The sequence below is a fragment of the Penaeus vannamei genome, chromosome 19, assembly GCF_042767895.1.
Source record: "Penaeus vannamei isolate JL-2024 chromosome 19, ASM4276789v1, whole genome shotgun sequence".
In the NCBI taxonomy this organism is placed as follows: Eukaryota; Metazoa; Arthropoda; class Malacostraca; order Decapoda; family Penaeidae; genus Penaeus; species Penaeus vannamei.
Window position 1 is genome coordinate 27253513 of NC_091567.1, and position 12500 is coordinate 27266012.

The 12500-nt window shown below is 39.3% G+C and overlaps 3 protein-coding genes across 29 annotated transcripts in view; 2 read left to right on the top strand and 1 right to left on the bottom strand.

The window, feature by feature from the left end:
• The window catches only part of Pax (paxillin), a 189551-nt gene extending 187447 nt beyond the window's left edge, over positions 1–2104 (top strand). For all 26 annotated transcript variants that reach the window (XM_070134361.1, XM_070134363.1, XM_070134362.1 and 23 more), the window contains one exon: positions 1–2104. This exon is cut by the window's left edge and continues 632 nt beyond it. The gene's annotated coding sequence lies outside the window, so the exon portion shown is untranslated.
• The window catches only part of LOC113799970 (uncharacterized), a 16872-nt gene continuing 6091 nt past the window's right edge, over positions 1720–12500 (bottom strand). The window contains exons 1-5 of one of the 2 annotated variants that reach the window (XM_070134386.1): positions 5994–8029; positions 5289–5399; positions 4644–4811; positions 4072–4160; positions 1720–3879 (exon numbers count right to left, since the gene is read on the bottom strand). In XM_070134386.1, the coding sequence (XP_069990487.1) occupies positions 3592–3879; positions 4072–4160; positions 4644–4811; positions 5289–5385 (642 nt within the window). In that variant the 5' untranslated portion in view covers positions 5386–5399; positions 5994–8029 and the 3' untranslated portion in view covers positions 1720–3591. Of the gene's footprint in view, positions 3880–4071; positions 4161–4643; positions 4812–5288; positions 5400–5993; positions 8030–12500 lie in introns of those variants that run through there. The other variant, XM_070134387.1, reaches the window with a different exon arrangement.
• The window catches only part of LOC138865065 (uncharacterized), a 13226-nt gene continuing 5482 nt past the window's right edge, over positions 4757–12500 (top strand). Inside the window, exon 1 of the mRNA XM_070134385.1 lies at positions 4757–4878. The gene's annotated coding sequence lies outside the window, so the exon portion shown is untranslated. The remainder of the gene's footprint in view (positions 4879–12500) is intronic.

The following is a 12500-nucleotide window of genomic DNA, read 5'->3' on the forward strand; positions in this document are numbered from 1 at the left end:
GGATGTTCTTATTTCGCATGTTGGTTTGGTATGTCAAGGTTCTAACCGATTTTTTAAATAAGGTATTACACTACGCTCAGAAAAATAGATTTTTTTTGCGGGAAATAACAAACGCTATTAATCTGGTGTCTAAGTTTATATATATTTTTTCCCAAAGTTTTTGTAGGACAGAGAGTGCATTTACACTTATTTTGGTGTTATGATGGTATTGGTGTTGTGATTAAAATATATTTATGTGTTTATTAAGGATTTAACAGACTTTCCAGCAGGGGCAACAGTCCACAACCCCTCGATCAAAACTAGCAGTTAGTTCAGATAAAAAACATGCCTTTTAACTAATTTCTTGCACAAATTTTGCGGATTTTCTCTTTCTCTCTTATTTTAGATGCATATATATGTATTCAGACATTGAAAATGGGTAGAGTTCCTTACTGGTGCAAAACAATATTATTTTTAATTATTGTTATTATAGTTGTGCGCAGATGCTAACAAAGCACACATATTTGCTTCTTCCTTCTGTATGCTAGATTTAGGAGTAAGCTAAACAGTTCTCCCCCTGAATTAAACTTATAGCACAAGAAAGCAATACGTTTAAAAATGGTGAAGGTATCTATTTTTTGTTTGCTAGAGTGCAATAGAAATGTTATTTATATGACATCAGTCTCGTTTATTTTTTCGTCTTCTAAAAAGCAAGTAAAGTGCGTATGCCATTCTGATGTAGCAGGACAAAAGACCTCGAAGAATTTCCTGTTTTTGTCACCATTATGATTTACATAATCCTTTGCACTGTGCTGTTAGTCGAGTATTGATATGTGAAGTATGGTATGACTGCATCACTGCCACATCTTTTTATGAATATTGCCATCTCTGAGCTCAAAGGTTACAGGCGAGTGTTTTATATTGTTTTAGTGCACATTTGCCATGGAAATGTTGACAATAGGATGCAGAAATCACATGTAAAGACAGTGGTCTATATTCGTTGCAGCAAGAGGTTGCAATTAATTATTGTATGTGAAATGTTAACAAGTATATTTTATTGATATGAAATGTTTACTGACATTAGTTCATCTGTACTTGTCATTAGTTTTAGAATTACCATTTTTTGTATAGTACTTGTGTATTTTCATACTGTCTTGAATAACCAGATGGGTCATTCAATAATACCTTTTTGCTTCCATTTTATGACTAATATTTTGTTTCTCTTTTCCCCCCAAAAATGTATTTATTGGAGAGTGGGTCTGGTTTCAGAATTTTTGCTCATCTTTGAAGGTACTCAGATTATGCCAATGGAATAATCACATCCTGTAGTTTTATTCATAGAGTCGAATCCCATCAGATGAAGATTTATTGCGCATGTACAGAGGTAGAGCTACCTAGCTACACCCCCCCCCTCCCAGGTCAATTTCAAAAGCTATCAGGAATCACAAATTTCAACGTAAAACTAACAATGGAGTCCCATGTTAGCTGTAAGAGTAAAACTAAGTCATCTTTTTTAACAGGTGTTAGCGCAATTAAAGATATGTCTGCATTGAGACAAAGTCCATGTCACATTTTAAATTTTGATTGCCCCCCTTATATTAACACAATTTCTCATTTCTTGTGTGTTCGTATGTTCTATACTGATTATTTGTTTGTGCTAGTTAAAGACAAATATTTTACCAATAAATAGAGAGGTGTTTTTTTATTAATTATTTGTTATTTTTGGGAAAATAATTATCTGTCAGGGAAAGTGAAAATAAATTGCTTCTTGCTTTACAGGCCCTGTATGATTTCACACTGAAAGAACGTTTTCCAACCTAGTAAATGCTCAAATATATAAAAGATCATAATATAATTAGTGCCAGCAGATGCAGATTCAGAAGCCATACAGGATGCCTTTCAAGTGAGATTAAAAAAAAGTGTACAGACATATGCAATGTATTTTAGGAATTTGGGTGTGATTTGCCACATACTGCACTGCTTGGTGGAAGGGCATTTTACCATGCTAGGGATTACACTTTGCTGTGTTACTAGCCTTCACATCCTTTTTGTCATCTGTCAAGCATATGCAGTATTTTTATGCCATGTCCTTATGCTATAGTTCAATAAAACACCACAATTTTAATGTTTTGTTATATTAAACCCTATACTTGGTTTCCTTAGTTGTTTATAAAGCATACATGAACATTTTTCTCCTAGTGGAATCCCATTTTTAAACCAAATGGCATTTTTTAGAGAATATGTTACTATAATGATTTTTTATATACTTTATTTGAAATATGTTGTCTGCTGTTTCGTTGAAGAAACATGTAATCCTAATTTAGATAAATGTATACTTTATTATAAAATGAACTTATATGATTATATTAACTGCGTGGACATATATTGTCTTTGTGTATGAGGGCGTGCACGCGTGTCTGTCTGTCTGTGTGCCTGTACCCGCGTATCTGCATGCTGTACTTAGGCTTCCATTTACAATCGTATATCTGTCTAGAGTTGAATCTGAGTGAACATATCTTTTGCCAGTATTGAAATTTACATAAATAGGATATAACAATACGAAAATAAGCGATATAATAAATATTAAGAAATCTGATGAAGGAACAAGGGAAATGGTAAAATTTTCCCCTTCGACAATGGGAAACACAAACCAATGCATTATGTATACCGTGGCCGTGTACTCAAAAACGATTAAGTGCTTAGAAAATAGAAATTAGCTTGAAAAAATAAGCAAAAAATGGTAAGCTTATTATCTTCAGTTTTTTATTCTTGTTCAGTGACCATGATGCTTAAACATGCCAACAGAAGCATAGAGATAGTGATTTACTGATATGACGTATCATAAATAAAACATTTAAAAACTCTTCATGATAACTTAAATTATGATGATGATAATAGTGAATGCAAATGAATGAATAAGGATGATAATAAGAGAATGAGAACTAGGCTTGACAAATAATTAACAAATAATGGTTAGGAATTAGGACACTAATCTTTATCTTCGTAAACATCATCACGATCGCAGCTGTAATTAGAATAATCATAATAATTTTGAATAAAGGTCATGCACAACTAACTAACACGTGATGGTGGTAATACCCGGTATTTAAGTGTGTTAAGTGTGCTAGGTCTTTAATAAGGTTCCAGAATTTTTTTTTTAGAAAAAACAGCCCTGATTCGGAATTGGAATTAGTACAGAAATCGTGTTTTCTCCGGAAAGAAAGGGAAACAAGTGCGTGGACATTCAGGCGATCAAAGAGAAAGAAGTCGTGTGTCTTAAACCTTGAGAAAGGTCTAGTGGCAGTTATTTTTTATGTGTAAATAATTTGTGTAGGAGAATTAACTTAATAATAATAATTAAGGGGAAAAAGGGGAAAAAATAGTACTGAATATTGATCATTTGATAATAAACATGATAATGATACAATAGTTAGAATCTTGCTTATAATAATATATAATGAGGATAATATTTTGAATAATACATCAGACATCAGTCAGTACACCAGTCCTATTTTTATATCTTAAAAACAACAAGAGTTCCTAAACTAAGTCCGGTCATCTGTAAGCCGACGATGTATACGTTGAGTGAGAAATTCCCGTTTTCTGTATAATTCAGACGTCAGGCACAGATGGAGAATGTGCGGGCAGTGGAGCGGAGTCCGTGTTGGGGAGAGGGGCTGGCTGTGTCGTCGTGGGCGGGGCTGTCGTTGTGGCAAAAGCGACCGCGTTCTGGAGGCAGGCGTCCTTGAGGCAGTTCATGTACTCTGCCATCATGAATCCGACGGGCTCAGGGCAGGTGGTAGCGGCCTGGGCTACGACGGCGCCCAAGGGAGAGCTTTTGAAGGAGTTGGTGACGGAGGCGGCGATGGCGGTGCGGTTGAGGGTCATGTCGGGCTGCATCTGGTGGGCCGGGAAAAGGGGATCTGAATGCGTTTGGTGTTGCAGAGACAGAAGCGTCGTTGGAAATATATTTCACATTTATATGAAGTGGCGAAATGGAGAGACGCGCAGATTAAGACAAGAAGACAAGAAAAACAAACAAGCAAACAGACAAATGGATGGTATTGTAAAGAATAATATAGTCAGACTCACCAACCCCGTCGACTCGAGTGCGCAGCGGCGGACGTCAGTAATGGTGGGGGGAATGCGCTTGTCTCTTGTGTAGTCTGAGTAAGCTAATCCTACAGATAAAGAGAATTGGTTATATTTTCTTAGAGAGAAATGTTATATGTGAAAAAGTAGGATTATGGAACCTGTTTTATTAGCAGTATCTTGAACTGGCACTGATGAGAACTCTAACTTAATGAGAACGAATGTACATTTTGAAATTATCGATTTTATTTCAACTACTTTTATCATCACCAGCGTATTTAAGACTTTTTGCGTTATTTCCTGTTCTGCCCAAGTATAGTTTCGTTTTCAATGCCAGCAAAATCCTAAGCCTTCAAGTATTTCTTGTATGTATCCGACATTCTCTTCTCAGATCTCGGAGTCCATATTGGTCACTGAACGACTGCGAAGCCAGCGTTGTATCACTGAGCTATGCCGCCTCCACGATAACATAACCACGCCCATGCTATTAAGACAAAAATCTCTCTCGACTCCGCAAACTATTTTTCTTTTCTTATCAAAAAGAGCAAAGACAAAGCAGCGTCTCGACCAACCTAAGTTCTTGAAGAAAACGGGACCCAGCTCGACAGCCGCTGACTTGGCACAGATGATGTAGTTCTTGATGTAGCCTCCGCTCGGCTCCAACATCTTGGTGATGGCGCCGCACTGGGTCTTCTTCAGGTGACAGTCAAAGGGACTGTCCCCCGTGCCGCAGATGGGGTCTGATGGCCAAAAGATATACGAAGGTTTTCTTTGATAACGTCCCATGTGTTGGTGTGATCGACAGAGGTGTGTCAATGCTTGCGTTAGTATTTTCTCATTTTGAAGAGTATGACCCAATAGATACAGTCTAATAGATAATGATATATGAATGTTTTGGAGGATAACTTCTGATAAACAACTTGTAGAGGGTAATATGTATCGGTCTGGTAAATGAAAATATCCGTATGATTTGAATGATACTATCTACAGAATAGCAGTATGGTTGTGATGTTTGCAAATCTGAAGATTTATTGATTGATAATAATTGATTTACAACAAGTAGTTTCAAGGAGACAGCATGTTTGCAAGAAAAGGACAACAGTTTCTTTTTTAACAGAAGTAATTGCCGAAAACGTGGCAGCTTCAGAAATATTATCAGCTATTTTACTACAAGCATATGATGAGAGAGCGTGTGTTATGAGAGTGACAGGACTCACCCGTGTCCCAGGAGAACACCGAGGAGTGGGTGAGCTTCTTCCCGGCGGAGATGCCGGCCGCCATCATCGCCAACACACACAGGACGAGGCGCGCCATGGCGGATTGCAGATCTGGAGGGAAGATCACTTTATCCTTTATATACAAACATACATACTACATACATATATATACTTATATGTATATATAAACATACATACGTATATATATATACATACATATATATATATATATATATATATATTTATATATATATAATATAATATAATATAATATATATATAATATAATATGATATAATATATATATAATATATATATACTTATATTTATATATATATATATATACACACACATACGCACGCTGACACACACACACACACACACACACACACACACACACACACACACACACACACACACACACACACACACACACACACACACACACACATACATATATATATATATATATATATATATATATATATATATATTATATATATATTTATTTATTATATATATATATATATATATATATATATATATATATATATATATATATATATATATATTATATATATATATATATATATATATATATATATATATATACCTACAGAGAAAAAAAATGTCTGAAATCTCAATAGCAAATATAAAACCCAGGCGCAAAAGCAGTGCTGGCGACGCCGTCCGCCGAGAGCCTCACCTGGACGTCGACGAGAGGAGAGAGCGTCTGGAGGGCGACCTGCGAGGGGCGCCTTTTATACCCCTGACAGGCAGCCCTCCGACCCAGGGCGGCTGAGGGCGCGGCAGAAGGAACGTCAAGTGATCCGGAGAGTTCACAGGACAACACGTACTGCGGGACGCGTCGCGCGTCTGCTGATCACGCAGAGAGAGCGGCCGTTTGATCTCGTGTAGTGTCCAAGGCTTCTTTTTGTGATTTTTAGAGGTATATTTAGAATGTAATGTCTTTAAACGAAAAATAAGACGTCACTGGCTTACGGCAGCATCACCTCTCGCAGTCGTATAAAGAATCTTTTTTCATTTATCCATTTACTTTTCGTTATCATATTTCCTTATTTTGCAGTATATCTAATGAACAGGGTGGCATCCATCTTAAATCAGTGTTGGACATATTCTGGATATATTTTGATAACTATAGATGGTAGTTATTAAGAAAATGTTGCTATATTCATAACATATCGCAATATACTGAGAATATCAAACATTTCGATTCATAGATATGTTGATTAATCACACGTACACACACACACACACACACACACACACACACACACACACACACACACACACACACACACACACACACACACACACACACACACACACACACACACACACACACACACACACACACAAAAGAGCATGTATGTGTATATACATAAACACCCATCATAATTTCAACAGCATCAGCAGGATCAAGATACCACTCGTGTTGTTGGGGATAAGGGAAGAGTGTGTCTGTTTCTGTCTGTTTGTGTCTTTCTGTCTCTCTCTGTAGGCCTGTTTCTACTTCTGCTTCTGTCTTTTTGCCTGTCTCTTTTTCTGTTTGCCTATCTGTGTGCCTCTGTTTCTGTCTGTGTCTGTTTGTCTATATGTCTGCATCTCTCTCTATCTCTTTTACTCGATCGCACTCGGTCCTCCTCTTTGTCTGTTTGCCTATTCTTATGTGGAATTGTTGTTTTGTTGTCTGGTGATGTTGAGCTGAATCCTGGTCTTTGTCGTCCCAAGTATTGTAATTTACTGTTTAGTAATATTCGTGGACTTCATGGGAATTTGAACAAAATTTGATATTATTTGTTATGCTGAAACTCTGGTTTCAGACATGAGGCACACGTCAGAGTTGCTTTTACCTAAGTCCTACGTAGTCTTGTGGCTACGTAGGAATTCCCTGCCTCGAGCCTAAGGTTTGTTTATATTCTAGAGTTGGTTTTAATGCTAGTCGTTTTACAGAATACATGGTGGTGAGAGTGTGCAGTCATTTTAATAATTTCTACATTCTTAGTCTTTATAGAAGTCCCAACTCCGTTGGCAATATTTGATTGTTTGCTGACTTCGTACATTTCTATTCAACATAATGATAGTAAATCTTGTATAATATTTATAGGTGGTTTAATGCTCACCACCGAGACTGACTGAATTCTGTCCCCAACTGACCGACATGGCATTTCTGCCTTAGATTTCGCAGATGTTGTTGGATGTAAGCAGTTAGTCCGTGGTGCAACTCACAGGAGTGGTAATCTCTTGGATCTTTTGCTAACTGATGTGAGACGGGTAGTTGATGTAGACTCCATCGCACCAATAGGTTCTTCCGACTACTGTAGTTTAGCATGCAAGATCCAACTGGACTTTCCTATACTTCTAGAATTAACTGGAAAGGTATCTACCATGCTTTTGATAGAATTGTTTGGCCAAATGTTTATAATGCTCTTTGTCCTGTTAAAGCTTTGTATTTGTTATTGTTGGATATCATAACGAAGTTTGTACCCAGCAAAACTCTGAAATCTCGTTCACATGATAAAGTATGGTTTAAGGAACGGTGTCACCAGGCATATAGGGACAAACGTGCTGCCTACAATCTATGGTCTGCTAACCGTACTCGTCTTTGTTGGGAGAATTATGTTGTCTTGCGAAACACAGCAACTAATATTTACAAGGAAGCTAAATCTGAATATTATGTTCATTTGAAAAAAGTTCTCTCACAAGCCTCACACCCTCATAAATGGTGGTCAACACTAAAAACATCTCTGTTTGGCCTTGAGTCCTCCATTCCTCCTTTAATGAAACCTGATGGTAGTGTTGCATATAGTCCGTTTGAGAAAGCTACCTTGTCAGCAGATTGTTTTATTTCAAAACAAAGTTTAGAATATTTTGTACTTCCTCCATCATGTCACCCCTTGCCATGCTTTAATTCAACAGATACTTGAAATCAAGTATCTGTTATCAGAACTAGATGAATATTGTGGAGTAGACCCTAATGGCTTGTTTCCTTTGATTTTAAAGAGAGTAAATGGCCAATTAGCTCCTAAATTAGCCGTAATCTTATGCCTTTTAGTTCGCAAAGGGTAATTTTCAGTGCTGGCACTTTGGTAATGTTACCCCTATTCCCAACGGCCCACCACAGTCTTCACCTACTGAATATAGGCCCATTTCAATTTCACCAATTTTATCCAAAGTTTTTGAACGTTTGCTGGTCAAACGTCTTTCTGTACATTTGAGACCGTTTCTTCCAGACTCAATTTAGTTTCAGAAAGGAACTTGGCTGCAATGATGCATTGCTCATGTTGGTGCATGAAATGCAGTCTGCTTTAGATAAGGGTCATGAGTCAAGACTTGTCTCGCTGGATTTTAGTGCAGCTTTTGACGCTGTTAATCACAAGGGTTTAATTTAAGTTACAGTCCTTTGGTGTTGGTGGTAAAGTTTTAAGTATTTTAACTGAATTTTTAACTGGTAGGCAGCAGCGTGTTCATGCTGATGGTAGTTTTAGCTCGTATTCCTGTCTTCTGGGGTTCCTCAGGATAGTGTTCTTGGCCCTTTGCTCTTTACCTTATATACAAGCGATGTGTGGTCTGGCATTACTATTAAAATGTTGGCATTTGCTGATGATACTTCTCTCTATGCTGATATTCCTTCTCCGGCAACTAGGCAAATAGTAGCTGACAGTCTCACTGTAGACCTGATGATGATTCAATCGTGGTGCTCTCGGTGGGGCATGCAATTTCATCAAAGTTAGGCATCATTCGCAAGTGTAAGAAAATCAATGAAGATGACATTACACGTAGGTGCTTCTTTTCTCTTATTCTGCCTCATTTCGAGTATTGTTCTTCTGTGTGGTTATTTGCTATAGACTCACACTTAAGACTGTTTAATCGTTCTTTTAATTCAATTAAATTTCTCCTGTCTGACTTAAATTTGGGACCTACATCGTAGAGTTACTGGGGCTCTTTCAGTCTTATACAAGATTGTAACCGATAATTCACATCCCCTATATAATTTTTTCTTGATTTTTATCAACCTGCAAGAATTACCAGAAGTTTCATGACCCTCAATTCAATGACTTTTGATGTAAGTCGATCGTCTACAAGTCAGTTTTCTAGATCCTTTTTCCTGTTATTTGTAAACTTTGGAATAGATTACTGTAGATACGTGTTATACACCAGTGAACATGGTGATATTGTACAGATTATTCCCTGTTGTATGCACTATTACATTGCTCTTGAAACCTTTATATATATACTAATTATATCACGTATCCCTGTGCTCCCTTGGCGACGACAGTGACGTCACGCCATTTCATGTTTACTCTCTTGCCTGTTCCTTCGGGCCGTGCCTCTTCTTTCTGTGTCTGTAATATAGCCCCTAGACAGCCTTTCAATCGAACCTAGAACTATTACTCGGACATCACCATACAATTACCTTAAGAGATTTTAACTTCGACTCATGATAGGTTTAAAAGATCAGCTAACATGTTTTTCCCACGTAAGTAGATGACTTTCTATTTCATTCTTTCTTAGCTGTATCTTGACCTGCACTGACACCTTTGTAGACCGGCAGCCCAGCGACATAGGGTTAGACGAACTAGATACTAATGTCCGAGCGTATGGTTATTTTGTGGGTTACCTGGGTCGCTCAAAAATGTAAGTCTGCATCCCTACCCCCTGGTGGGGGTAGGGATGGGAACCCCCATAAGGGGCGAAAATATGGGTCTGACATAGGTGACAGAGGTACCACGAAATCACAACTAATGTTTATTTATCATCAGATCTCCATCAACAGTACAAACGACAGACTTTTTTGAGGGTGGGAAATGCCTGCCAGACCCCCCAAAAAGGGCTTCAAAATTAGGCTAGCATAGATGAACAAGGTACTGGTCAAAATTAATACCAAATGAAACATCTTTAGTGTACAAAGTCTAGAAAGGTTTACTCCAGAAAAATCGGCTGGTGGACTATCGGCACCAGAGCCCCTGGGGCTCACCTAGGCTAGCCTAGATATTGGAAGTACCAGCTGCAATCAGGTTTATATGGTGAATGACATCCTAGAGAAATGAAATTTCCTCTCCTCAGTCTCCTCCTCACTTCTCTTCTCCTCTCTTGTTCTCCCCTCCTCTTTTCCTAACCTCATTCTCCTCTCTACTCTTTCTCCCCTCTTCTCTTGTTCTCTCCTCCTCTTTTCCTCTCTTGTTCTCTCCTCCTCATTATCTTCTCTTGTTCTCCCCTCCTCTTTCCTAACCTCATTCTCCTCTCTACTCTTTCTCCCCTCCTCTTTTCCTTCCCTCATTCTCTTCTCTTCTCTTGTTCTCCCCTCCTCTTTTCCTCTCTTCTCCGCCGGCTAGTCATTTCCCTAACACATGATAGATGATTAGTGGAGCCATTTGTTACCGTAACGTCGGCCCGAAATGGTTCCTTGTGCAGGTGGTCACCGTGGTTTCCTTATCAATGGTTATTGGTTAATGTTTGATGGTTAAAAGCGAAATAAATGTGCTAGACATCTAAGGTCATATAGCACTATAGGAAGGTATAGTAAAGGGGGATGTCAGGTGATAGTTGCTATGCGTCAACTATCTAGTGTAATGTTGGAAAGTTGAAGGTGGGTAAGGGGGTTGATGAGGGAAAGGGTTTTGGTGGTTTAGGTAAGGGAATTAGATCAAGTGAAGGATATTTATGTGTCTGAGGAAGGAGAACAGGTTATAAGAAGCAAGGATATGACGTAGGTCTGATCTGTGAGAACGGAAACCGAAAATATTCCACTGTCGGAGAGCTATATCTTAGTTATTTGATGAGTGAAAGCGCCGGTATGTGTTGGGGAATCTGGGGGGAAGGAGCTAGGGGGTGTTGTGACATGAGTGATTCCCGTGTGTATCCGGGAGGGAGTGGAAAGGATAGAGGGGATGGAGGGAGGGAGAATATGCATATAGTTGGAGTTGAAGGGGGTGGGTTGTGTTGATAGGGAGTAGGAGGAAGGGGTGTAGGGGGAGTATTAGTGGTAGGAGGATGGATATCGGAAGGATGGATAGTTGGAGTTGAAGGGGATGTGTTGTCTTGGGAGGGATTAGGAGGAAGGGGTGTAGGGGTGCTGTGAGTAAGAGGGGGATGCATATCAGGAGGATGTGTATCGGGAGGATGGATATCAGTGGTGGACGGAATTGAGGGGGTTAGGTTGTGTTGAGAGGGAGTAGGAGGAAGGGGTGTAGGGGAATATGAGTAGGAGGGGAATGAATATCGGCAATCACTTCAAATGTGGAAGGAGCATGAGTTATGGGATCTTGTGTCTCAAGCATATAACTTTGAATGTCATCCATAGTTTCTGCAGTGGTGTTGGTTGGAGAGTTTTGTGGAACAAAGGTTTTCTTATGAGGGGGGTAAGAGGAGACTGGTGTCTCAAGAATAAAGGTAATTGTTTCTGCAGTGGAGTTGGTTGGAGAGTTTTGTGGGACAAAGGTTTTCTTATGAGGGGGTGGGGGAGAGGAGACTGGTGTCTCAGGAATAAAGGTAAAGGTAGGTGGAGGTGATTGTGCTGTAGGGGAAGAAGGGGTGGAACATTTAGTCTGTCTACTGCAGGTAGTGCGGGGAGGGAGAGGGGATGGTGTTGGGGCTGTAGTAGAGATTGGAGCTGTGGTTGAGATTGGGGTGTCTGGATTTAGAGTGGCAAAAGAATTTGACTGGGTGAGATTTAATGTAGAAGTGGAAGAGGTGGAAGTGGGAAAGTCAGTAGGTATAGGGGAGGGTGTAGGAACATCGTTAGGTGGAGGGGGAGGGGCAGAGCGAGCGACATTACTGGAGTGGGGAGTGTAAGAGAAACCTTGTCGACATGCTTCCTGTCTGGCTTCACGTAGAGTGAGACCATTTTTGTATCTGAGAGCTGCTACCTCAGACTCGAACTTGTAAGTGGAACAGCCTCTATAAAATACATTATGGGGGCCGCCGCAGTTAGCACATGTGCGTGTCTGTGCAGGGCAGTTTGATTTGTTAAGACCGGGTTGGGCACAGAGGGGGCATCGGTCTATGGAGCGGCAGTGTTTGGCAGGATGTCCAAAGCGCCAACAGTTTTGACATTAACGGGGAGGAGGTTGGTATGGTCGAACAGGGAGGATTGTCCACCAATGTAGATACGAACGGGAAAGGTCGTGTACTGAAAGTAATTTTGGCAATATTGTTGGGTTTCTTTCGATAACCTCTAGGAAGAATGGAG